Consider the following 23,691-nt stretch of genomic DNA (forward strand, 5'->3'; position numbering starts at 1 on the left):
TAATCAAACCCACAAATGCTGATGCTCCAGATACTCAACTAGTTTAAAGAAGGCCAGTTTTATTGCTTCTTTAATCAGAACAACAGTTTTCAGCTGTGCTAACATAATTGCAAAAGGGTTTTCTAATGATCAATTAGCCTTTTAAAATGATAAACTTGGATTAGCTAACACAACGTGCCATTGGAACACAGGAGTGATGGTTGCTGATAATGGGCCTCTGTATGCCTATGTAGATATTCCATAAAAAATCTGCCGTTTCCAGATACAATAGTCATTTACAAATTAACAATGTCTACACTGTATTTCTGATCAATTTGGTGTTATTTTAATGGACAAAAAATTTGCTATTCTTTAAAAAACAAGGACATTTCTAAGTGACCCCAAACCTTTGAACGGTAGTGTGTGTCATTTAAAAGGATCTGTGTGTGTGAGGATGTTGGTGTGTGTGAGGATGTCGTACCTTTGGCTCAGTCACCCAACACTTCCTCATCAGCTCAGCGAAACTAGTTGGGCAGCTACTGGGAATGGTTAATCTCTGGAACAGACAGACAGGATCACAGTCACACACACACTCACTGTTCCCGTTTCCCTGAAATGATTGCAGTAATTTCAGCTTTCAGTTCTGAGGTCGGGATATTGGTAGAGCATTCATGTCAGGAGGCCGGTCAAATACACTGATGACTCATGTGACTGGAGACTGTGAATGCAGACATTGTACGAGTGGGATCAATTGGCTTCGGCCCATATGACGATCTCCCTACTAGCTATGCTGGTGTGTGATGACTGAAATGATTCCTGTACAGATGCACTGGCTCATTACGAAAGACTGTCAGGTATGTGTCTCTTCACAAAATCTATTAGCATACATAAAAGAAGCTGCAGCTGTTCCTAGAAGACTGCATAACGAGTAAAAGGGACAAAACAAGCGTAGCTGTACAGTACCTCACTCTTCTCCACCACCAGCCAGGCCACTTGTAAGCCCTCCAGGCCTTTAAAGGGAATCTCCCGGGTGAGCATCTCCCACAGAACCTGACACAGGGAGAGACGTCGTGGTCAGTCAATGAGCATAATGCATCTAGCCCACAGACTGCATGGTCTGCTCAGGGTCTTCCACTGAACTGAGACACAATACAGACTAAGACTTTACATTTTCGATACCATATTAGGAGAACGGAAACCTTGCATGATATAAAATGGAGGGCTTGTTTGAAAATGCTAATTATACCCATCACTCATTTTATTATACCATCACATCATTTATAAGACGAGTAAATATCATTGTTCACTATGTAAGTAAATCCTTGTGTAAGTGAAAGCCAGGTGATTGTGATAGAGCAGTGTGTTGACCCAGACGCTTTCCTGGCCTGAACCCAGGTCCTGCTCTGTTTGTACACTGACTGTTTATGACACTCAGGAGTCAAGCCCTTGGCTGGCTGGGTGACACAGAACGCGCCTCATATGCTCTGTCACTCCACACTTCACACCTTCTCCGTCACCACGCAGGAATGTGGCCAAGCAGTCATACACACAGGCTGGCAGATACGGTGCCTTCACAAAGCATTCTGACTTTTTCCACATTTTGCTGTGTTACAGCCTGAATTTAGAATGTATTAAATTGAGATTTTGTGTCATTGATCTACACACAACACCCCATAATATCAGATGGAATTTTGTTTGGAATTTTAGAAATGTATAAAAAATTTAAAGCTGAAATATCTTGAGCCACTAAGTATTCAACCCCTTTGTTGTGGCAAGCCTAAATAAGTTCAGGGGTAAAAATGTGCTTAACAAATCTTATAAGTTCATGGACTCATTCCATGTTTAATAAAAGTGTTTAACATGATTTTTGAATGACTACGTCATCTCTGTACCCCACACATACAACTATCTGTAAGGTCACTTAATCGAGTAGTGAATTTCAAGCACAGATTCCACCACTAAGACCAGGGAGGTTTTCCAGGGCCTCACAAAGAAGGGCACCGATATCAGACGCTGAATATCCCTTTGAGCATGGTGAAATTATTCATTAGGCTTTGGATGGTGTATCAGTACACCCAGTCACTACAAAGTTACAGGCGTCCTTCCTAACTCAGTTGCCGGAGAGGAAGGACACTGTTCAGGGATTGCACCATGAGGCCAATGGTGATATTAAGACAGTTACAGCATCCAATGGTTGTGATATGAGAAAACTGAGGATGGATCAACAACATTGTAGTTACTCCACAATACTGACCTAAATGACAGAGTGAAAAGAAGGAAGCCTGTACAGAATAAAAATATTTCAAAACATGCATCCTGTTTGCAACAATCCACTTAAAATGTGGCAAAGAAATTAACTTTTTGTCTTGAACACTAAGTGTTATGTTTGGGGTAAATCCAATCCAACAATAGTCATTTACAACATTAACAATGTCTACACTATATCACTGAGTACCACTCCCCATATTTTCAAGCATAGTGGTAACCGCGTCATGTTATGGGTATGCTTGTCATCGGCAAGGACTACTGCGTTTTTTTGTGATAAAAAGAAACGGAATACAGCTAAAAGAACAGGCAAAATCCTAGAGGAAAATCTGGTTCAGTCTGCTTTCTACCAGACACTGGGACACGAATTCACCTTTCAGCAAAATCTAAACTGGAGTTGCTTACCAAGATGACATTGATTGGTCTTGAGCGGCCTAGTTACAGTTTTGACTGAAAACGTCTTGAAAATCTATGGCAAGACTTCAAAATGGCTGTCTAGCAATGATCCACAATCAACTTGACAGAACCTGAAGAATTTTTAAAAGAATAATGGGCAAATATTGTGCCATCCAGGTGTGCAAATCTCTTAGATACTTACCCCAAAAGACTCACAGCTGTAATCACCGCCAAATGTGCTTCTACAAAGTATTGACTCAGAGATGTAAATAAGATATTTCTGTATTTCACATGCCAACATTTCTAAAAACATGCCTTCACTTTGTCATTATGGGGTATTTGTGTAGATGGGTGAGAAAACAATGATAAGTTAGGGGATATGAATACTTTCTGTACACACACACGCGCACAGCCATGCGTAGTAACACACACACAAACACCCACACACACACACACTAACATATGCCAAGGCTTCACACTCTCGCTCTACTCAGGGGTGACAGATTACATTTTCTGATGATGATAAGAATGAGGCAGAAAACATATGGAATCGCTGTTAGTACATCTACAAAGGTCAATAATGCCACTCACGTCTACTTTTCAAGTGGATGTAATGCAGGCATGAAAATGTCATCTCTGAAAAGTCTGTTCTTTCAAGTGCTAGGTATTGTTTGATTGACAGTTTACACTCTCGACCATGAAGTTGCAACAGTGACATTACAGCTATTTCTTTCCCAAGCTGGTTCAGTCCCTAAATCTCCTCTGATGGTTTCTGTAGTTAAATTACAGTATACTATTGTAAATAAAATTCCACCTATAAGTCGATACATATGGACATCACATGCAGATTGTCTTGCAGAATCAGTTTGAGAATAAAAATAGCCCAGTCTAAGTAACTATGGACTCCCGAGTGGTGTAGCCATCTAAGGCACTGCATCTCGGTGCGACACTACAGTCCCTGGTTCGAATCCAGGGTGTATCACATCTGGCCATGATTGGGAGTCCCATTGAGCGGCGCACAATTGGCCCAGCATCATCCGGGTTTGGCTGGGGTAGGCTGTCATCGTAAATAAGAATTTGTTCTTAACTGACTTGCCTAGTTAAATAAAGGTTACACAAGTATTGTACTGACTATCCAACAGCTGATCTGTGGTCAGTGTGTGTCCTATGTGTTGGTCACTTACCACACCGTAGGAGTAGGTGTCACAGGTCTCAGACACGGGCAGGCTCTGGATGACTTCCGGGGCCATCCAGGGGAACGTGCCTACCAGGGACATGTGTGTGGTGTGGGAGTGGAACCGGGATGCCCCAAAATCACAGATCTAAACAGGGGGGGAAACAGGTGGTCCTGGGATTTAGCAAGGGTTGGGGATCAAACCGTTTTGGGTGAAGCCAGTATGCAAACGTCAGATCCCTTGCATGTGCAAACAAATGTACCTTAAGAACTTTGTCTGCCGTCACAACCACTGCAATAGAAAACATATTTTTCAGGTCAGGAGAATGTGTATTTTTAGTTCTTCTAATTCAGCTTATGTAATATTTGCCTCTGGCTATAGACATAATCAGTTTGACCAGATATCTTTTGTACAGACTGAAACAGACACAGAGATCATGCAGATGGATCTGAAACCTTACCATTCCTGGACTTCAGATCCCTGTGGATAACCTTGACCGGGGCCTCTGAGTGTAAATAGTGCATGCCTAATGGAGAAATAAAGCACATTTCATCTGACTGAGATCAATGTGCAACCAGCAGAGGTAAACAAGGCTGTGTTCGTCTGTGCTCTCCTCCATGCCTCCCTTTCAATTCTCATTTCTTATGCAAACTAAGGACATAGATTAATCACATTTAGGCCTACATGTTTTGACTTCACTTGTTCTCAATGAGACTGAATTCTATAACAAATATGCCTAGAATAACAATGAGTTGGAATAGACCATAAGCGGACAAATCTGAAATATATTCTATTGCTAAGTTGGTAATGAGCTAAAACAAATGTGGAATCTCAGTGGGTGGTTTAGTTAAGTAGCATTGCCTGGTTTAAAGTAGATCCTACAATGAATCGTGACTGTACCTTTGGCAATCTCCATGGCCCAAGTCATGACCTGTCCCAGGTCCATCTCCTCACTCTCCGCACTGGACAGATAGTCATACAGGGACCCTCCACCGGCATATTCTGTGGGAAACACATACAGTACTAAGACTCCCAAATCTACACTTACATTGCACTGCACCCTTAGAGAAAAGGGTTCCAAAAGGGTTCTTCGGCTGTCCCCATAGGAGAACCCTGTTTGGTTCCAGGTAGAACCATTTTGGTTTACATGTAGAACCCTCTGTAGAAAGAGTGGAACCCAAAAGAGTTCTACCTGAAACCAAAAGGGTTCTACCTCCAACCAAAAAGGGTTCTTCAAAGGGTTATCCTATGGGGACAGCCAAAGAATCCTTCAAGGTTCTAGATAGCACCTTTTTTTCTAAGAGTGTGCAATATCAAATATATCTGTATAATTTAAACCGTATCTCGTTCAGAAATCATGAGTTAATAAAATATGTAAGACTATATGTCCTCTATTTGTGAATAGACCGTTTGGTTTATACAGTAGTTATTAAGAGAGAGCAGTTGAAGTCCCGTTTACAGTCCTGTCCTCTGTTCTGTCATTGACCTGTCAGAAGAGATGAGCTCATTAATCACAATGCATTGAGGAAACACTACTAACCCAGCTTAGCACCCTGAGTGTCCCTGTTACTCTGTTCCTTCACCACATACTCTTTAACATTTAACTGTGGTGGGCTAAGTCAGGGTCACACAGAGTGTTTCTTGGTAGTCTTAAACAAATCTATTTTAAAACAAAAGTATACACCTCATACACATGGTTATGGGCTTAAAAACAAGAAGACACCTGTACCATGTCAGATATAGACTTAAAACGTATTACATTTTGAGATTGCATCCCGATATTACACTTTACATACATCACAGAAGACTAAAATATAACAAAACCATTCAGCTTTAAAAAAAATAAATAATAATGTTGATTAATTATGAAACTCTGAAAAATATAACTAAAATTCCGGTCACACTTTGGACATTCGACTGCTGGAAAGGGGAACTACTCTATCAACCTCACTCAAACTCACTGTTCAAACACCTGCGGCCTACGCTCTTGTGCACAGTTCTCCTGTCATTGTGATTCCAGCTGTAACTCTCCATATCCAAATGAAGTCAAGGTGTATGGCCACACAAAGTCCCCATATATCGTAAATTATTACAGACAGGTACATGGCACTGTTAATACCATCCCTGTAAAACAATGTTGATATAATGTTCAAGAAGGATCATGGGAAATCATATTACTCAAATGAAATAGTTTCCCCAGACCAGTAGTGAAGGGAAACACACTAACAATAGAAGCATTATGTGGACTTGAATGCTTTGCTACTCAATGCAACACCTCCTTCAAAAAAAGCCTGCCAATAAACATTGTTAAATCACTGAGACACTTCAGTACCGGGGAGACAGAGAGACAGACACACAGCGTTCCATTCGCTCCACAAACTATAAAGTGGCCTGACAAAGACAGATGGCTAAAACTGATGTTATCTGATATCAGCTAGACTAGAGGGAGTCGGATGGTCGCCGACCAAAACGTCTACGTCACCTCATAAAATAGTGCAAACAAGAATCAACCTTGAGGGAAGGAACCAGGCCTATACTTGTCATTAATAATATTAATTGACCTGACCATATTATGCCCTATTATTAATCCAGGAAGGATGTAGGTTATTGAACTAGTCATTTACAGTGTGCGTTTTAGAAGCGAGCACCAGGACTTCCTACAGATATTTTTTTTTAAATGGTTGTGTCCGATGAAGGCTGTAACTACAAAAAACAGTTCTGTGAAAATGGTTAATTGTTATGGTATTGCATGATTAGGTCCGCCTACTGGAAAACAAATACTGAGCTATCTCAATATAATATCTCTTAGATAGGCTCACTTTTTAATGATTTGGCTCTGTACTTTGTACTTTTTTACAAGACTGGCAAATTCCATAGATAAAGCATCTTCCTGAACTGCTTTCATCATACAACGTTTTACTATCAGTCACAGTTTAGCCTCTCAAAGTGAGTATGAAGCATGAGTTAACTGAAAGGAATGATATAACCTGCTATGACATTAAAAAGTGAGCTTTTCTCTAGTAAATGTAGGTAGTTATTGACAAACTCTTTGCCACGTGGGTCAGCAGAGACAAATGTCTTCACCTGAAAGATATTTAAGCAATAAGGCCCAAGGGGTGTGGTATATGGCCAATATACCAAGGCTAAGGGCTGTTGTTAGGCACGACGCAAAGCGGCCATATACCACAAACCCTCGAGGTGCCTTATTGGTATTACAAACTGGTGACCAACATAATTAGAGCAGGAAAAACAAATGTTTTGTCATACCCGTGGTATACAGTCTGATATACCATGGCCTTCAGCCAATCAGAATTCAGGGTTCAAACCACCCAGTTTATAATGTTTGTTAGATAGCTGAGACAACCGTCCCTGATATATGAGCAGCCAGGGGACATTTATAACAGAGCTGATGAATGTGGAAATGGCATGGTCAGAATGGTCATTAACATTGTTTCCTTTATCTCTTGCTAATTAGATTCTGCTTTGATAAATATAGACAGCAGCTCCTTGACAACCAGCCAACCCCTTCTCTCGCACTCACATAACACTGGCCGGAGGAGGGAAATGTCAAGTCTGAGAACTCTGTGAAAGATTTCAACATTACTGCCTTGTAACCGACTATAACAGTACCGGGCTAATATATGACTGTATTTTAAGACATAAACAGAGGGAAGCAAGCAGAAACATCAAAGGAGCATCTTTTTCCATCTAGCAACGTCTCCTGATTACAAAGATATGAGGGTATTTTCCAATTCCTCAATCCATGAAGTAGCACACAACATTTATGCAATGGGATTTAGGTTTTTCCCAACTAGGACAGGAAGTTTCCATACAACCGCCTTCCATGATCTATGAAAGTAGAGCAGGAGCCGGCAGAGTAAGCGTGGGAGTGTGGGTGGGTAGAATGGGAAGGAATACATGTCATAGTTAAATGTCATTTGTCTAAATCATCCTAAAAGCTGTGGTCGAACACTTCCAAAATGACCTGATTGCTTAGGTCACTGTTAAGCTAGACCGTGAGAGGAGATCACAAGCAAAAGGACAAAGACTTAAGCTTGCCCAAACAAGGAGTTATAGGGAACAAAGATAGAATCAAGTCTGAAGCATACCAGAATGCACCATAAAATGAGAGTGTAGAGCATACTTAAAACCCCCTAAGGAAGAGATTAGGGAGGAAATAGAGTAAGTAAACTCCTAGTAGTAAAAGAAGGTAGAAAACTAAAGTCAATAGTAAATAAATATCTAGAGTGAGCAGTGAGCAGTGAGCAGTGAGCAGTGAACAGTAAGCAGTGAGCAGTGAGCACTGTCCTATTCCTATCAACAGCAGTGTTATTCACCACTCACTGGCTGAGAGAAGTTCATAGCTAACATCCTAATCATGGGAGCGTTCAGTCTGCCAATGACTGCCATGTGATAAGAACTTCAGAATCTGAGCAGGGAGAGGACTGTCACATGGCATGAACTTCAGAAACATTCAACAGGAACAAAAAGCCAGCAACATGTTATCTTACTGAACCCTAAAGTCATCTACCAATACTGTTAATATAGACCACAGCACCATTCAGTTCTAAGCAAACAAAATAGCTGTGAAACAAGCATGAACAGATGGGGATTCCTGGTTTTCCATTAACACGACGGATGTAAACGTGGTCTGAAGCTGCTGTGGAGATAATAGCTGTGGTTACTATTGGATGACAAACTAACAAACTAACACGATAAGGGTTGCATGGACTTACCAGTGACGATTCCATAGTTGGGTGCTTCAAGGATCGCCCCATAGAACTGAATGATGTTGCGATGGCTGAGTACACTGAGGATTTCAGCCTGAACAGAAAACACGGGAAACAAAAGATGCAGACGGAATAACAGCGTGGCAAATGTTGTTGCAAAACGGGACTGTGTTGCATTTCCATCCAAAATGAATTGGCTTGACTATGCATTATGTTAAGCTGCTGAAGATCAATGGATATCAGTGAACTATTTCTTGAAGTAAAGACTTGAAGTTATGCACACCCCGCCATAGGCCTGGAGATCAAATAGAATATGCATGAATAGGTATATCAGATGTGTTTTTTGTCTTAAGACAATGAGGCCATCACTTACACGAAATCTCCAGACTAAGAAACACTTGCTTTAATTGGTCTTAATATGATCTCTCATTTGGCAATAATCTTTCTTTAAAGCATACAGTATGTGCCAATTCTGTGCACAAAGCGAGGAGGAGCATAATGACTATGACTGATGGGTCCCAAAAGTCACCACAACCCACTAAATGGGAGCAATTAAAATGATTGCTACACCGACAATTAAAAAGTATATGAAAAGCCTCTGCAATTACGACTCCTACCTCATTTTCGATCTTGAGTAGCTTTTTCACCGCCACTTCTTTGTCCTGAGAGATCCACCTGGCTCGGTACACGCTCCCGAAGCTGCCGCCGCCGCAGTTCTCGTAGAAGTGGATGTCATCAAACTTGATTTTCACGAAGGAGGCACTAAGAGACGACATCTCATAATGACACTCAGACCCAACTCGACGTCTGTCTGTCTGCCTGTCTGGAGGACCACAGGGAAGGAGACAGTGGAGGAGGAAGAAGATGAAGCACAGTTCACTAAAACGCTTTTTCTTCGAGAACCAATGCTCAAATCTGTCTCAGGTTTGTTCCCCAAAAAAGACCCCTGATTCCTCAAGTAAAAGTCTTGCACCGGTGGTACACTAAAAGAACAGCTGTACACTAGAGCACACCATTAGAGAGTGTGTGACTGGATGTGCTGCTAACAGTACCCCAGGGAGGCCTCTGTACCATTGGCTATGCCTGCCCGGAGTGGCACCGTGATATCTCTAATCTCAGTGATTTACGGGACATTCAACGTGCCTGCGTGCCCCAGACCGACGTCACACCGTCACCACTACCAGTAAGCACTGAATGAGTGGCCCAGGATCCTCTGTCAGCTTGAATAAGGACTATGGCATCCCTGGCATGCATTCTCCCTCTGCTGTGATCACTTTGCACAAAATACACGCGGCCAAAGCCACAGACTATTCCAGAACAGTCTAGAGTGGTCTGTACATGTAAGGCTAGTGAGTTAGACACAGCAGAGCTCATAAAGGGATCGCACCCTCTAGTTTCCCATGAATCACTGCAAACTTGGAACGACACACTATCACTACACACTTGTTTGAAAAAACAAACTCAAAGAAGGTGCTACACCTCTAATTCTATTTTCAAAGAACAGTGACTATGTTTTCCTAATGTATATCAATTGCAATGTTTAGGGAGAGGGAACACCTGACCAAAGCATCAAACTTGTGCCCACAGACAATGAGCACCTTTTGTTTTCACATAACCTAAATGCATCCTGTAAAGAAATAATCCCTACATTACAGGAAATTGTAGCTCGGCTATTGTTCATAAGTTACCCATTTACTGCTCAGCAATTATGGCTTTTAAGAGGCTCTTACTTGGACCTGAATCAGGATTGCTATCCAACCCAGCAGAAAATGCCTCCATTGTCACAGAGGGGAGTCAGTGCTCTCTGTTAATGTATGGCTATTCATGCTATACTTAGCCTCACACCAATCTTCCCAGTACATGAGCAGCTCTGACATTGTCTGTTGCCACTCAAGACGCCAGGGTTGCTGGATGTTATTGGAGCACACACTCTACTTTAGGGCTCGTTTCTGCCTGCCCTCACTGGAAAGTAAACACTCCACTGCAGACATTGAAATAATGGACCAATACCCATGTGGAAATATACTCTGCAGATAGTAAAAATGTATTTGAAATAATCAAATGTATTGAATTACCTCATCTGCTTTACCCATCTATATCGTCCCTGTGATGGATGTCATTACTGTAAATATTGATATAGGTTTAACTCAGCTACATCAACAAACACTGTAAGTGTCCCATCAGGAATTCCTAACTTCAGCTCCAGAGAAGCTGCAGTGTTTAAACTCTACCATTTTGATTACGTACAAAATCAAAATGACTCCAGGGATGTAGAGTCAATAATTCAGCCAGGGAAAAACAGCACTAAGGATGAAACAAAACTTGATCAGCTGATGTTCAGGACAGTGATACTACACTGAATAGGCTACCGTGTATCAACTACATTGTATTGTGGACAAAATGTTGAATGGTCAAGATTGTCCTCTTTACTCTCCTCAAACCTAAGATAATGCATTTGATTCAATGATTCAAGAAAAATGTAATATGCAATTTGTGGCATAAACCGCTATAATTACTAATATTACTAGCTCATACTAGTATAGATACTGGTGCATCCAAGAGGACAGAACTTGTTACAACTACTTTGCTCTGTTTGGAGAGATCACCATATCAAGGAAAACAATGGGTGAGCTAGTGTATGGGAAGGGACCATTGCTCATTGGTGTTTATGCTGCCTCACGCACCACACCCAAAATATGTATAAGCTACCCACTGAGCAAAAACTGGTTGAAACGTTGTTTCAAGAAGAAAATGTCATGTGATGATGTTGAAACAACGTGGAACATTTATTGGATTTGCAAAAAGTCATCAACGTCAGGGAATTGTAACTTTTTTCAATGACATGGCAACATGTTTTATTGATTTCATGTTGAATTCACGTTAGTTGACGACTCAACCAAATGTAAATCAAAACTAGTTGTTGAAATGAAGTCTGTGCCCAGTGCGTAGTGCAAGGCTGGGATTCATTCCAACCTGCCATAGCAATGTTTACGCAGTGTCTTTACAATACTCATCCTGTCCCCACACACTTCTAATTCTGAAAGCTAAAGCATACCTGTGAGGGGAGTCGCTCTGGTAGTAGCTGTAGGTTTTTATACAGTACCCAAGACCAGTTTGAGTAAATTTGACCATGGGTGTCATGGCTGTCGACAAAAGAGGACCAAGGTGCAGCGTGGTAAGCGTACATTTTCTTTTAATAGTAGATGTCGCCAACAAAACAATAAACAATAGCAAAACAAACTGTGAAGCTTAAGGCAATGTGCCATCAAACAAAGTTAACTTCCCACAAAGACAGGTGGGAAAAAAGGCTACCTAAGTTTAGTTCCCAATCAGATACAACGACAGACAGCTGTCCCTGATTGAGAACCATACCCGGACAAAACATAGAAATAGAAAATCATAGAAACACAAAACATAGAATGCCCACCCCAACTCACGCCCTGACCAAACCAAAATAGAGACAGGGTCAGTCATGGTCTGGGGCGGTGTGTCACAGTATCACCGGACTGAGCTTGTTGTCATTGCAGGCAAACTCAACGCTGTGCGTTACAGGGAAGACATTCTCCTCCCTCATGTGGTACCCTTCCTGCAGGCTCATCCTAACATGACCCTCCAGCATGACAATGCCACCAGCCATACTGCTCGTTCTGTGCATGATTTCCTGCAAGATAGGAATGTCAGTGTTCTGCCATGGCCAGCGAAGAGCCCGGATCTCAATCCCATTGAGCACATCTGGGACCTGTTGGATCGGAGGGTGAGGGCTAGGGCCATTCCCCCAAGAAATGTCTGGGAACTTGCAAGTGCCTTGGTGGAAGAGTGGGGTAACATCTCACAGCAAGAACTGGAAAATCTGGTGCAGTCCATGAGGAGGAGATGCACTGTAGTACTTAATGCAGCTGGTGGCCACACCAGATACTGACTGTTACTTTTGATTTTGACCCCCCCTTTGTTCATGGACACATTATTCCATTTCTGTTAGTCACATGTCTGTGGAACTTGTTCAGTTTATGTCTCAGTTGTTGAATCTTGTTATGTTCATACAAATATTTACACATGTTAAGTTTGCTGAAAATAAACGCAGTTGACAGTGAGAGGACGTTTCTTTTTTTGCTAAGTTTATAAGGGTTACCTGGAGAAAATCGGACCTCTCTGAAAGGAAAATGGATGACCCTCCCTTCAGCATATTTGAACTAAATACTCCCTAAAAGCTTGGGGAAAAAAGTGACTCTCCCTATGCCCAAAATAAAAATGAAAAGATAAAGTGAATAGCAGATAACATGCCTACCGTTTACCAGAGACTTAGATATGCAGTTTTGGAAATTGTTCTTCGTCCTGCAAGCAGTACACCATTTTGATAGGGCACAGGGCTGCGAGATAGAAGGTTGTTGGATCGCAGACCACCATGGACAAGAGTAGGGGCGGAAAGATCACCTTTATAGTAAAAACATTGCTGAATCTATCATCGTATTTACGTGTCCATGAAAAAAGTGTCTTTTATAAACATTTCCTACAATTCTATAGAATTTTACATGGAGACCTTAGTATAATCTTTTTTATTACCACATACATTACAGCCTGAGAATGGACAGAGAAATAGGCTGTGTTCATCTTATCATATTTATCTAATGTCAAATCAGTGTGTTTTCTTTGCAAGGAAACTGTCCCTGTTTGCAAATAATTAAATCTGAGGCAACATTATGAATATGAGTATGGTACCCAGGTATTTCACAACTTCTTTCTAGCATAAAGCATCGTGGACCAAAGCGCTGTTATGGTTCACTTTCTATATTCAGATCCACTTTATTTTCTTCAAAATCTAACCCTTTCCTGCAGTCGAATGACCAAAGCACCCTCTAGTGGCTGAATGGGTGGAATGTTATTAATATGTTTAATAATTTCATGATACAAATAATAAAAAAATCAACGCTGAAAATCCGGTGTTTCTATATCAAACGGTTTTGTTATATTTCAGTCCGGGGCCCGCAGCGCCGGTCTCCAGTCCGGAGCCCGCAACGAGGGTGCCCAGTCCGGAGTCTCCAGCGACGTTCTCCAGTCCGGAGTCTCCAGCAACGTTCTCCAGCCCGGAGTCTCCAGCGACGTTCTCCAGTCCGGAGCCTCCAGCGATGGTCTCCAGTCCGGAGTCTCCAGCGACGGTCTCCAGTCCGGAGTCTCCAGCGACGTTCTCCAGTCCGGAGCCTCCAGCGATGGTCTCCAGTCCGGAGCCTCCAGCGACGGTCCCCAGTCCAGGGCCCGCAACAAGGGTGCCCAGTCCGGAGCCTCCAGCGACGGTCCCCAGTCCGGGGCCCGCATCAAGGGTGCCCAGTCCGGGGCCCGCAACGAGGGTGCCCAGTCCGGGGCCCGCAACGAGGGTGCCCAGTCCGGGGCCAGCTACAAGGGTCCCCAGTCCGGGGCCCACAACGAGGGTGCCCAGTCCGGGGCCCGCAACGAGGGTGCCCAGTCCAGAGTCTCCAGCGACGGTCTCCAGTCTGGAGCCTCCAGCGACAGTCTCCAGTCCGGAGCCTCCAGCGACGGTCTCCAGTCCAGGGCCAGCAATGAGGGTGCCCAGTCCGGGGTCCGCAACGAGGGTGCAGAGTCCGGGGCCCGCAACGAGGGTGCCCAGTCCGGAGTCTCCAGCGACGGTCTCCAGTCCGGAGCTTCCAGCGACGGTCTCCAGTCCGGAGCCTCCAGTGACGGTGCCCAGTCCGGGTCCCGCAACGAGGGTGCCCAGTCCGGGGCCCGCAACGAGGGTGCCCAGTCCGGGGCCCGCAACGAGGGTGCCCAGTCCGGGGCCAGCTGCGAGGGTCCCCAGTCCGGGGCCCGCAACGAGGGTGCCCAGTCTGGGGCCCGCAACGAGCTTGCCCAGCCTGGAGTCTCCAGCAACGGTCTCCAGTCCGGAGTCTCCAGCAACGGTCTCCAGTCCGGAATCTCCAGCGACGATGCCCAGTCCGGGGCCCGCAACGAGGGTGCTCAGTCCAGGGCCCGCAACGAGGGTGCCCAATCCGGGGCCCGCAGCGAGGGTGGCCAGTCCGAGGCCAACTACGAGGGTCCCCAGTCCGGGGCCTGCAACGGGAGTCCCCAGTTCAGGGTCAGCGACGAGGGTCCCCGCACCAGAGGTGCCACCAAAGTGGGGTGAGCCAGAGGTGGAGCGGGGTCTGCGTCCCGCACCTGAGCCGCCACCGCGGATGGATGCCCACCCAGACCCTCCCCTATAGGTTCAGGTTTTGCTTTTGGGGGGGTACTGTCACGCCCTGACCTTAGAGAGCCTTTTTATGTCTCTATTTGGTTTGGTCAGGTTGTGATTTGGGGTGGGCATTCTATGTTTTGTTTTGTATGTTTCTTTATTTCTATGTTTTGGCCGGGTATGGTTCTCAATCAGGGACAGCTGTCTATCGTTGTCTCTGATTGGGAACCATACTTAGGTAGCCCTTTTCCATCCTTTCAGTGTGGGAAGTTAACTTTGTTAGAGGCTTCTTAGCCCTGTTAAGCTTCACGGTCGTTTTGTATTGTTTATTGTTTTGTTGGCGACATTCAAATAAAAATGAATATGTACGCTCACAACGCTGCACCTTGGTCTTCTTCCAGCATCGGCCGTGACACTGATGTAGAGAAACAGACACCTCACGTGTCCTCAACTGGCAGCTTCATTAAATAGTACCCGCAAAACACCAGTCTCATCTCGGAGTCGCCTCTTTGCTGTTGATGTTGAGACTGGTCTTTTGCGGGTACCATTTAATGAAGCTGCCAGTTGAGGACTTGTGAGGCGTCTGTTTCTCAAACTAGTCAAACTTGTCCTCTTGCTCAGTTGTGCACCGGGGCCTCCCACTCCTCTTTCTATTCTGGTTATAGACAGTTTGCGCTGTTCTGTGAAGGGAGTAGTACACAGCGTTGTACGGGATCTTCAATTTCTTGGCAATTTCTCATCTTCATTTCTCAGAACAAGAATAGACAGACAAGTTTCAGAAGAAAGTTCTTTGTTTCTGGCCATTTTGAGCCTGTAATCGAACCCACAAATGCGGATGCTCCAGATACTCAACTAGTCTAAAGAAGGCCAGTTTTATTGCTTCTTTAATCAGAACAACCATTTTCAGCTGTGCTAACATAATTGCAAAAGGGTTTTCTAATGATCAATTAGCCTTTTAAAATGATAAACTCGGATTAGCTAACACAATGTGCCATTGGAACACAGGAGTGATGGTTGCTGATAATGGGCCTGTGTATGCCTATTTAGATATTCCATTAAAAATCTGTTTCCAGCTACAAAAGTAATTTACAACATTAACAATGTCTACACTGTATTTCTGATCAATTTGATGTTACTTTAATTATAAGGGCACAAGGCGAGACCCAAATGCAGACACAGAAGACTGGTTGAGCTCCGATATTTATTATGTCAAAATGGGTAGGCAAAAGGCAGGTCGTGTTCAGGCGAGAGTTCATAAACCAGGTCAGACTCCAAACGGTACAAGACGATAGGCAGGCTCAAGGTCAGGGGCAGGCAGTGGTCAGGCAGGCGGGCTCAGAGTCAGGACAGGCAAGGGTCAAAACCAGGAGGGCGAGAAATGAGAGACAGGGAAAGCAGGAGCTGAGAAACAAAACCGCTGGTTGACTTAACAAACAAGACAAATTGCCATAGAGAGACAGGAAACACAGGGATAACTACACCGGGGAAAATAAGCGACACCTGCAGGGGGTGGAGACAATCACAAGGACAGGTGAAACAGATCAGGGTGTGACAGTACCCCCCCCCAAAAAACAAGGACATTTCTAAGTGACCCCAACCTTTTGAACGGTAGTGTATATAATGTGTAATATTGGGATGCAAACTCAAAAATGTAATACATTTCAACTTTATATCTGACATGGTACTGATGTGTTTTTTTAAGCCCATAAACATGTGTGTAAGGTGTATACTTTTGTTTCAAAGTATATTTGTTTAAGACTACCAAGAGTGTGACTCTGATTTAGCCTACTGCAGTAAATTAAGCTAACAAGGGATAGGCCTATTGTAATGAGTATGATCAGAGACAGACTGCTGGTTTCAAGCGCAGGGTGCAGCAGGTGTTTATTTAGTAAATGACCATAGGAGGAGGCAGGGTCCAGGGGCAGGCAGAAGGTCATACACAGGGAATCCAAAAAGGTAACAGTACAGGCAGGGAAAAAGGATAATAACGTAGTCCGGGAGATCAGGCAAGAGGAAGATAACAGGAAATCTGATAGGCAAAAGTACAGGCAAGGAAGTGAGGATGGCCAAAAACTACGATACACGGGAGGACTAAAATGGAAATAAACAGAGCTCCGAATAGAATGTGTACAAAAACAAACAATACCTCACAATGATGGGGTGCAATGAACTGAACTAAATAGTGTGTGTAAATGACATACAGGTGTGTGAACTGGTGATCAGAATTCAGGTGATTGGGATCTGGAGAGTGAGCTGCGTTCAGGGGATCTATGTGTTTGAGAGTGTGAGCTGGAAAGTGGGCTGGAGAGTGAGCTGCGTTTAGGGGATCTATGTGTTTGAGAGTGTGAGCTGGAAAGTGGGCTGGAAAGTGAGCTGCGTTCAGGGGATCTATGTGTTTGAGAGTGTGAGTTGGATGCAGACGTTACACCTATGCTTTTTGCCATTTTCTTTAATATAAGGAAGGCCTATGGCATACCTTCTCATTCCTCTCAATTCGAGTCCCTTCACTGACACGAAGATAGGCTATTTAAAGAGTGCATTGTGGGTGGAGGAATTGGTCGAACAATCGATGGATAGCAGCCTATAGCCATATTCTGTCTGTCAAGCAGGTAGGCTAATCTCTTATCTTAAATCGGAAGAAATATGCTGCAACATAAACCCCTCTTGTTGTTGGTAAAGTAAAATTAAAACGAATATGGTTTAAATAAATGATGCCTACTCGAATTTGCCTAATTTCAGCACCATGAGCTGTCCATTTCAGATTGATTGTGCAGCGGCTGCCACTTCAAGTTTCAGCACCAAGTTAATTGAATCTGGCTTATTGTGAGGTCAATAACTCTAATAAATACATAATGGGAAAGTGTTCTGCGGCGCATAAGACTCCAGAAGCAAGTACATTTTCTTAGAAATATGACTTGGCTCTGAGCTCCTCCAAGCATTTCGTATAGCCTATAGGCTATGGATCATTTGATTGAGACCACACTAAATAGCCTATAGGCGCTTGATATTGTGTACCCAGCGGAGAATCAGAGATGAGGGGTGGTATCAGACACACATCGATATAGCCTAATAAGCAACTAATTCTAGAACACTGATAAATATAGAAATGTAATCAATTACAAATTAAATGACCCTACCATGGACTAGAGTTAAAAAATACTAAAAGGTTCCCCTGACTGAAATTGAAAAAGCATGACCCTCCCCCATTTTCTGTCAGGTCCCCATTATGTACATTTAGAACCATCCCTAATGTGTGACTAGTCAAATCTGGGTTTGATTGAATTGAGCCCTTAATTGTGTCAAATATAATTTAGCAAGATAAAGACACTTCAGCAGCTAAGGATTAACATAAGGTTTTTGAGGCAAGACAGCTAATTTCCTCGATGACACCCAAGTTGCGCATAACTAAGCACTTTTACGCACGAGACCAAGCGTTTGCCAAAAACAGACAACTGTAAAATAAAGATACAAATCATAGGATTTAGGTTATTGGTCTGGTATATGATGTTTACATCACGCATTAATGATTATCACAGCTTTCAAAAAATTATGTAATTGAAAACATCTCATGGCGCGTAGGCTAGGCTACACTGAAACATAATACGATATTACCTACCTTTGACTTTTCCAACAAATAAAACCGGCAATCACAGTCTCACAGATCCAATGGGTGGCGTAACTTCTGTAGGTAAACATATAACCAAAGACAGTACTGTAAAGACCCCACTTTCGGAACCCGAGCGTGACGTCTATGATTTCCCCATACTGTGAATTATAGAGTTTCCCAACTTCCTTGACCCGGGCTACCAAACGCTGTAACACAGAGAGAAGATATCAACATATTTCGAGTACTTTCACACAAATTCTGGTGACAACAGCTCCACTCCATGGACAAAATCTGTACACCCCAAACGATATTAGCACTACACAGTTGTAGCAGCTTTGTTATAACAACCAAAACCTGCAGTCTTAGGGAGTTTAATTAGTTTTCCTATCATCAAAAGACTACTATGACAGCATGAAACGGCATTTGAAATATTTTTCAGGCTACTCTAAATATATCATCAGCTCATAATTAGTTGTTATAAAAAATAATCAATTGACAATCAAATGGACAGCATCTGTCAGCAGATACATCTAATTCGTTTTTAATATTTACAGAATAAACATGGAAAAAAATCTTGCAGACAATAGTTACCTCACAGATTTTTATAGAGGAATGTGCTCACATATATCCAGCCCAACATCTCAAATCATTTCATGCTGAGGTCATAATAAACAGAGGAATACATTGTACAACGTGTAATAAAAAGCCACAAACTAAAATATGTATAAATATAATCTGATTTACAAAAAAGATATGAAACCACAACTGAATATTAGGATTTACAATGTATGAGGTCAGGGAGTGAAATAAGAGCCAATGTTTCCATTCTGAAAAGTTTCCTAACTAACATCAACCCGACATAGATTTGTGCAACAATCTAATGGATGATTATTTCCAAAAGATCCTTCGCTTTATACATTGTGTCCTTTTCATGGGGCAGGTGACTTCAAAGTATCAAATTGACCTTCAGGGACATAAGAATGAGATGAATTTGAAAATGCTGTGAAATTTAAACCAGGCTGTTGCCCATTGTTTACAAAAAATTGAACAATACACCTAAGGAAACAAAGAAGCTGAAATTATACTGACATTTGAAATACAGTTGAAGGTGGAGCTGATGAACTCTGTAGCATCTAAAATGATACTTGACTATACATGTAATAATGTTAAGTTCCATGTAGCAGAGTGGGTATGTGTGTGTACTGGTATAACATACTGTATAAAGCAAGCTTCTTTTTGGCAGTAGAGCAGCAGCATGTGACATGTGTCTGTCCAGTGTCCGTCCAGTGTCCAGGGAGGATTCAGGTTCTGCGAGGCTCCAGTCTATGGGAGAGATGAGACAGTGTTCTCTGGTTGTCAATAACAGTCAGCTGGCGCACGTAGCTCCGCACGTCCGGGTGGTTCTTACTGGTCTGAGACGGCTCTGCACCTGAGAAAGGACGAGGAAACCCCACGTTTATTAAAACCACGTCTTGTTGGAAGCCAGTCAAGTGAAGACTACACAGAAGAACCGTATGTTGACTTACTGAATGGTAGACTTCTGCAGTATCTCACAATCCTCACTGTATTAGCGATCATTCGCTGGAAGAATAAAAACAGCACAACTACATGTTATCATTGTGAATTTACACAAATAGAGAGTCACACACTATATGTAAGCAACCAGTAATTTATCGGGTAAAACACCAACGTTTTGGCATCACTGTGCCTTCTTCAGGGTACCATTAAGACTGTAGACTTCCAATATAAAATAATATCATGTACAAATCTATATCATCTTGGAGGGCCTTACCATTTTCTCAAAATTGACCAAACTGTCAATGAACGTCTTGTTTCCATCATGAGTGAATGTCATGTCTGAAAAGATAATTGCAATATGATTACACACATAGAGAGAGCATATTTAGCCTGGCAGGTAGGAGCATTGGGCCAGTAACCGAAAGGTTGCTGGATCGAATCCCAGAGCGGACAAGGTAAAAATCTGTTGTTCTGCCCCTGAGCAAGGCAGTTAACCCACTGTTCCCTGGGTGCCGTGGATGTCGATTAAGGCAGCCCTCCGCAACTCTCTGATTCAGAGGGGTTGGGTTAAATGTAGAATACACATTTCAGTTGAATGTATTCAGTTGTACAACTGACTAGATATCCGCCTTTCCCAATTCCCAGGAGTGGAATTGACCAGAGCAAACAATATAGAAGCTACTTTAGTTACACTGTGTCGCAGGTCGACACTCCAAAACAAGAGGTCAAAAGTCGACGATAATAACTTCTTCACACAAGAGGCAGTGAGGATAAGCCTCTCAATAGTCAATCAATGGGTGAGATAATGGGTAAACAACATGGAGGGTCATGAAGGCAGTGGAGAGAGAGCTGTGTTGTGTTGCACTGACCTTTGATCAGCAGCGGCATGAAGGGAATGATGGGTGGGTCCAGCTTGGCCACAGTGAGCCGGTACGCCCGATGGTTCCTGGACGGGTCCTGTGGAAACACTCACACTGTTCTGAGATCTGCCATAACCATGTTAAGAGGGCCCAGTCACAGCCAAGGGTGGTGCTGCTCAATCCATACATTGCTTGATGACAAATGACCATGCAAGTTTCAATTCAATATTTGAATAAAGAGAAGCTATAGAAAGCAAGGCTAGAGACTATGTGAGTGGATGAATAGTTGATACGGGGCTAAACTGGTTCATGCTACTCACCATTAAGCTTTCAAATTCGCTGTAAAATTTCTTGAATTTGCTGGGTAGTTTCTGTCAACACAAATAACAGGGAAGGTTAACAGACAGTTGAAATCCCCATATTCTTGGGCAGGTGCTAAACACAGGCGAGTGTTGTTGGACAGACAGATAGACAGTGAGGGACAGACGGACGGACAGACCGACCGACACAGTGACAGACAGACAGACACACAGACAGACAGACACCCACCTCCCAGGTCTGACTCAGTCTGCTCACGGCTGGGTTGCTCATGCCCATAATGATAGCAAAGAAGGAGTTGAGGTTCTTATACTCCTTACAGCTGTCACAGAGAGAAAATAGTCCAATGATTAATCAGGATCAGGTCACATGTTACATGTGACTAATGTAAGTCATCATAGGGGTCTGGAGAGGAAACGCATGATACACGTACATTCAGCCATTTACACATTTGTTCATCTTGACATATAGACCTTCCTTTTAGGGATGGATTGGGAGGGTTGCCGGACTGTACCCTACAGCTAAGTGTGTGTGTGTGTGTGAGTGTGTTATTTCAGCTCCACTGTACACGTTTGGTTGCTTTCCCATCAGCGTCGGGTCAATGTGAAATTCTACCTGCTACACAAAGCGTGTTGTTTTGAGAGTGGAGAGGGGCAGAGGGAAGAGCATCTTTACTCTATGATCCCCAACTGTACTGTACCATATTCATCCATTATGAGGAAGTAGAATAGCTTTGGTCCATTTTTCGCAAGTACTCCTTAAATTGTCGCTAGTGGCTGTACTAAATTACCCTCTAATTGCACTAGTTGCTTTTGTTTACATTGTGAACATAGTCAGTGAGTACATTTACATGCACACTAATAAGTCGATATTAAACTGATTATGGCAATATGGCGAGTACGGCATTAGTCATGTAAACACCTTACTCTGCTTATCTTAATCGGCGTACGGTGATAATCAAAGTAAGCATACGCCGATTAAAACAACTGGTTTTCTGAGAAATCTTTAGAATTATTTAGGACATACAGTATGAAGGCCTTAATCCGAGTTACAGCGGTGTATTAGATCTGCGACTGTCAGCGGTGTATTAGATCTGCGACTGTCAGCGGTGTATTAGATCTGCGACTGTCAGCGGTGTATTAGATCTGCGACTGTCAGCGGTGTATTAGATCTGCGACTGTCAGCGGTGTATTAGATCTGCGACTGTCAGCGGTGTATTAGATCTGCGACTGTCAGCGGTGTATTAGATCTGCGACTGTCAGCGGTGTATTAGATCTGCGACTGTCAGCGGTGTATTAGATCTGCGACTGTCAGCGGTGTATTAGATCTGCGACTGTCAGCGGTGTATTAGATCTGCGACTGTCAGCGGTGTATTAGATCTGCGACTGTCAGCGGTGTATTAGATCTGCGACTGTCAGCGGTGTATTAGATCTGCGACTGTCAGCGGTGTATTAGATCTGCGACTGTCAGCGGTGTATTAGATCTGCGACTGTCAGCGGTGTATTAGATCTGCGACTGTCAGCGGTGTATTAGATCTGCGACTGTCAGCGGTGTATTAGATCTGCGACTGTCGTCACACTAGCAGCGCATGTTTCCTTCTTCTGCGAGAGTGAAGTGAGTCCGGGAAAAACAAAAAGTATGCATCTTTAAAAAAAATCCCGTAGAACTTTTATGTGTTCGAAATCCCCAAAATAACACGGTGGCTGTGGTAGAACGCGTAATAGAACATTTATTTTGATTTGCAATTTTCTGCATTTATCAAAGTCCCATCAGGTAGCCTGATTTCAGATGTGTCCATGTAAACAGGATTATTAGGGACATCGTTCTTCTTGCAAAGCATGTAAACATTTAAATCAAACTATTATAATTAACTGACTATTCACAATAACATATTATTGTGTGCATGTAACTGTACTCAGTGTAGCTAGCTAGAAAGCTAGCTAAGAGTTTATGCTAGCTAGTAGCTTCTTAGTAAAATGACCAGTGATGTATAGTCAAGGCCATATGCAAACAAAATCAACTTTAAGACATAATGAACGTGCACATGAGCCATCAAGAATTGAAACTCAACCATTCTTGAGCTTGGACGCTGCCATTGGACGTGACGCAACGCAAGCACAACAAGGGCAATAGAGCAGCTTTCATTTATTTTCAAAGGAATAATTTCCTCAATGGCTGACGCCCTCGATGGCTGTAGAGTAGCACGGCCACGTGTGTGTATGTGTGTGTGCAAACGTGCGCGTGTGCATGAGAGAGAGGGCGACAGGACGACTGGGACAAGGCAAGGGCCACTTACTGGGCAGCGATCTTGAGGAACTTCTTGAGCATCTGAACGCGCTTGCTGAGCTGAGCACACAGACAGATCTCTGTGATCACCCACAGCTGGATCTCATTGAACCTCCTGAGGAACAGGTCCATGTTGGCCGTGGTCTTCTTGAAGTTCTGCCTTCCAAACGTATGGTAGATCAGCTCATGCTGTAGAACAGGGCAAGAGAGAAGGTCAATTACTGTGTCCTGGATCGTTTCTATAATAATGTATCAATATATTGGTCGAAGAGTTCATCGCTAGGAGCCCCAAATGGCTCCCTATTCCCCATAGGGCTCTGGTTGAAAATAGTGCACTATATAGGGAATAGGGTGCCATTTAGGACGCAGCCGTAGA

At 43.2% G+C, this 23,691-nt stretch overlaps 2 protein-coding genes across 7 annotated transcripts in view; both read right to left on the reverse strand.

The window, feature by feature from the left end:
- LOC129816271 (mitogen-activated protein kinase kinase kinase 20-like) overlaps nt 1-18,732 on the reverse strand; it is a 46,785-nt gene extending 28,053 nt beyond the window's left edge. For both annotated transcript variants that reach the window (XM_055870548.1, XM_055870549.1), the window contains exons 1-9: nt 18,343-18,732; nt 9,163-9,368; nt 8,552-8,639; nt 4,716-4,817; nt 4,276-4,341; nt 4,078-4,106; nt 3,825-3,962; nt 943-1,029; nt 461-535 (exon numbers count right to left, since the gene is read on the reverse strand). In XM_055870548.1, the coding sequence (XP_055726523.1) occupies nt 461-535; nt 943-1,029; nt 3,825-3,962; nt 4,078-4,106; nt 4,276-4,341; nt 4,716-4,817; nt 8,552-8,639; nt 9,163-9,321 (744 nt within the window). In that variant the 5' untranslated portion in view covers nt 9,322-9,368; nt 18,343-18,732. The remainder of the gene's footprint in view (nt 1-460; nt 536-942; nt 1,030-3,824; nt 3,963-4,077; nt 4,107-4,275; nt 4,342-4,715; nt 4,818-8,551; nt 8,640-9,162; nt 9,369-18,342) is intronic.
- Nucleotides 18,733-18,837: 105 nt separating this feature from the next.
- rapgef4a (Rap guanine nucleotide exchange factor 4a) overlaps nt 18,838-23,691 on the reverse strand; it is a 58,963-nt gene continuing 54,109 nt past the window's right edge. For all 5 annotated transcript variants that reach the window (XM_055870544.1, XM_055870543.1, XM_055870547.1 and 2 more), the window contains 7 exons: nt 23,326-23,504; nt 21,261-21,351; nt 21,032-21,082; nt 20,721-20,808; nt 20,126-20,190; nt 19,860-19,914; nt 18,838-19,762 (listed from right to left, as the gene is read on the reverse strand). In XM_055870544.1, coding sequence (XP_055726519.1) covers nt 19,635-19,762; nt 19,860-19,914; nt 20,126-20,190; nt 20,721-20,808; nt 21,032-21,082; nt 21,261-21,351; nt 23,326-23,504 — 657 coding nt within the window. In that variant the 3' untranslated portion in view covers nt 18,838-19,634. The remainder of the gene's footprint in view (nt 19,763-19,859; nt 19,915-20,125; nt 20,191-20,720; nt 20,809-21,031; nt 21,083-21,260; nt 21,352-23,325; nt 23,505-23,691) is intronic.

The sequence above is a fragment of the Salvelinus fontinalis genome, chromosome 19, assembly GCF_029448725.1.
Source record: "Salvelinus fontinalis isolate EN_2023a chromosome 19, ASM2944872v1, whole genome shotgun sequence".
Classification (NCBI taxonomy): domain Eukaryota; kingdom Metazoa; phylum Chordata; class Actinopteri; order Salmoniformes; family Salmonidae; genus Salvelinus; species Salvelinus fontinalis.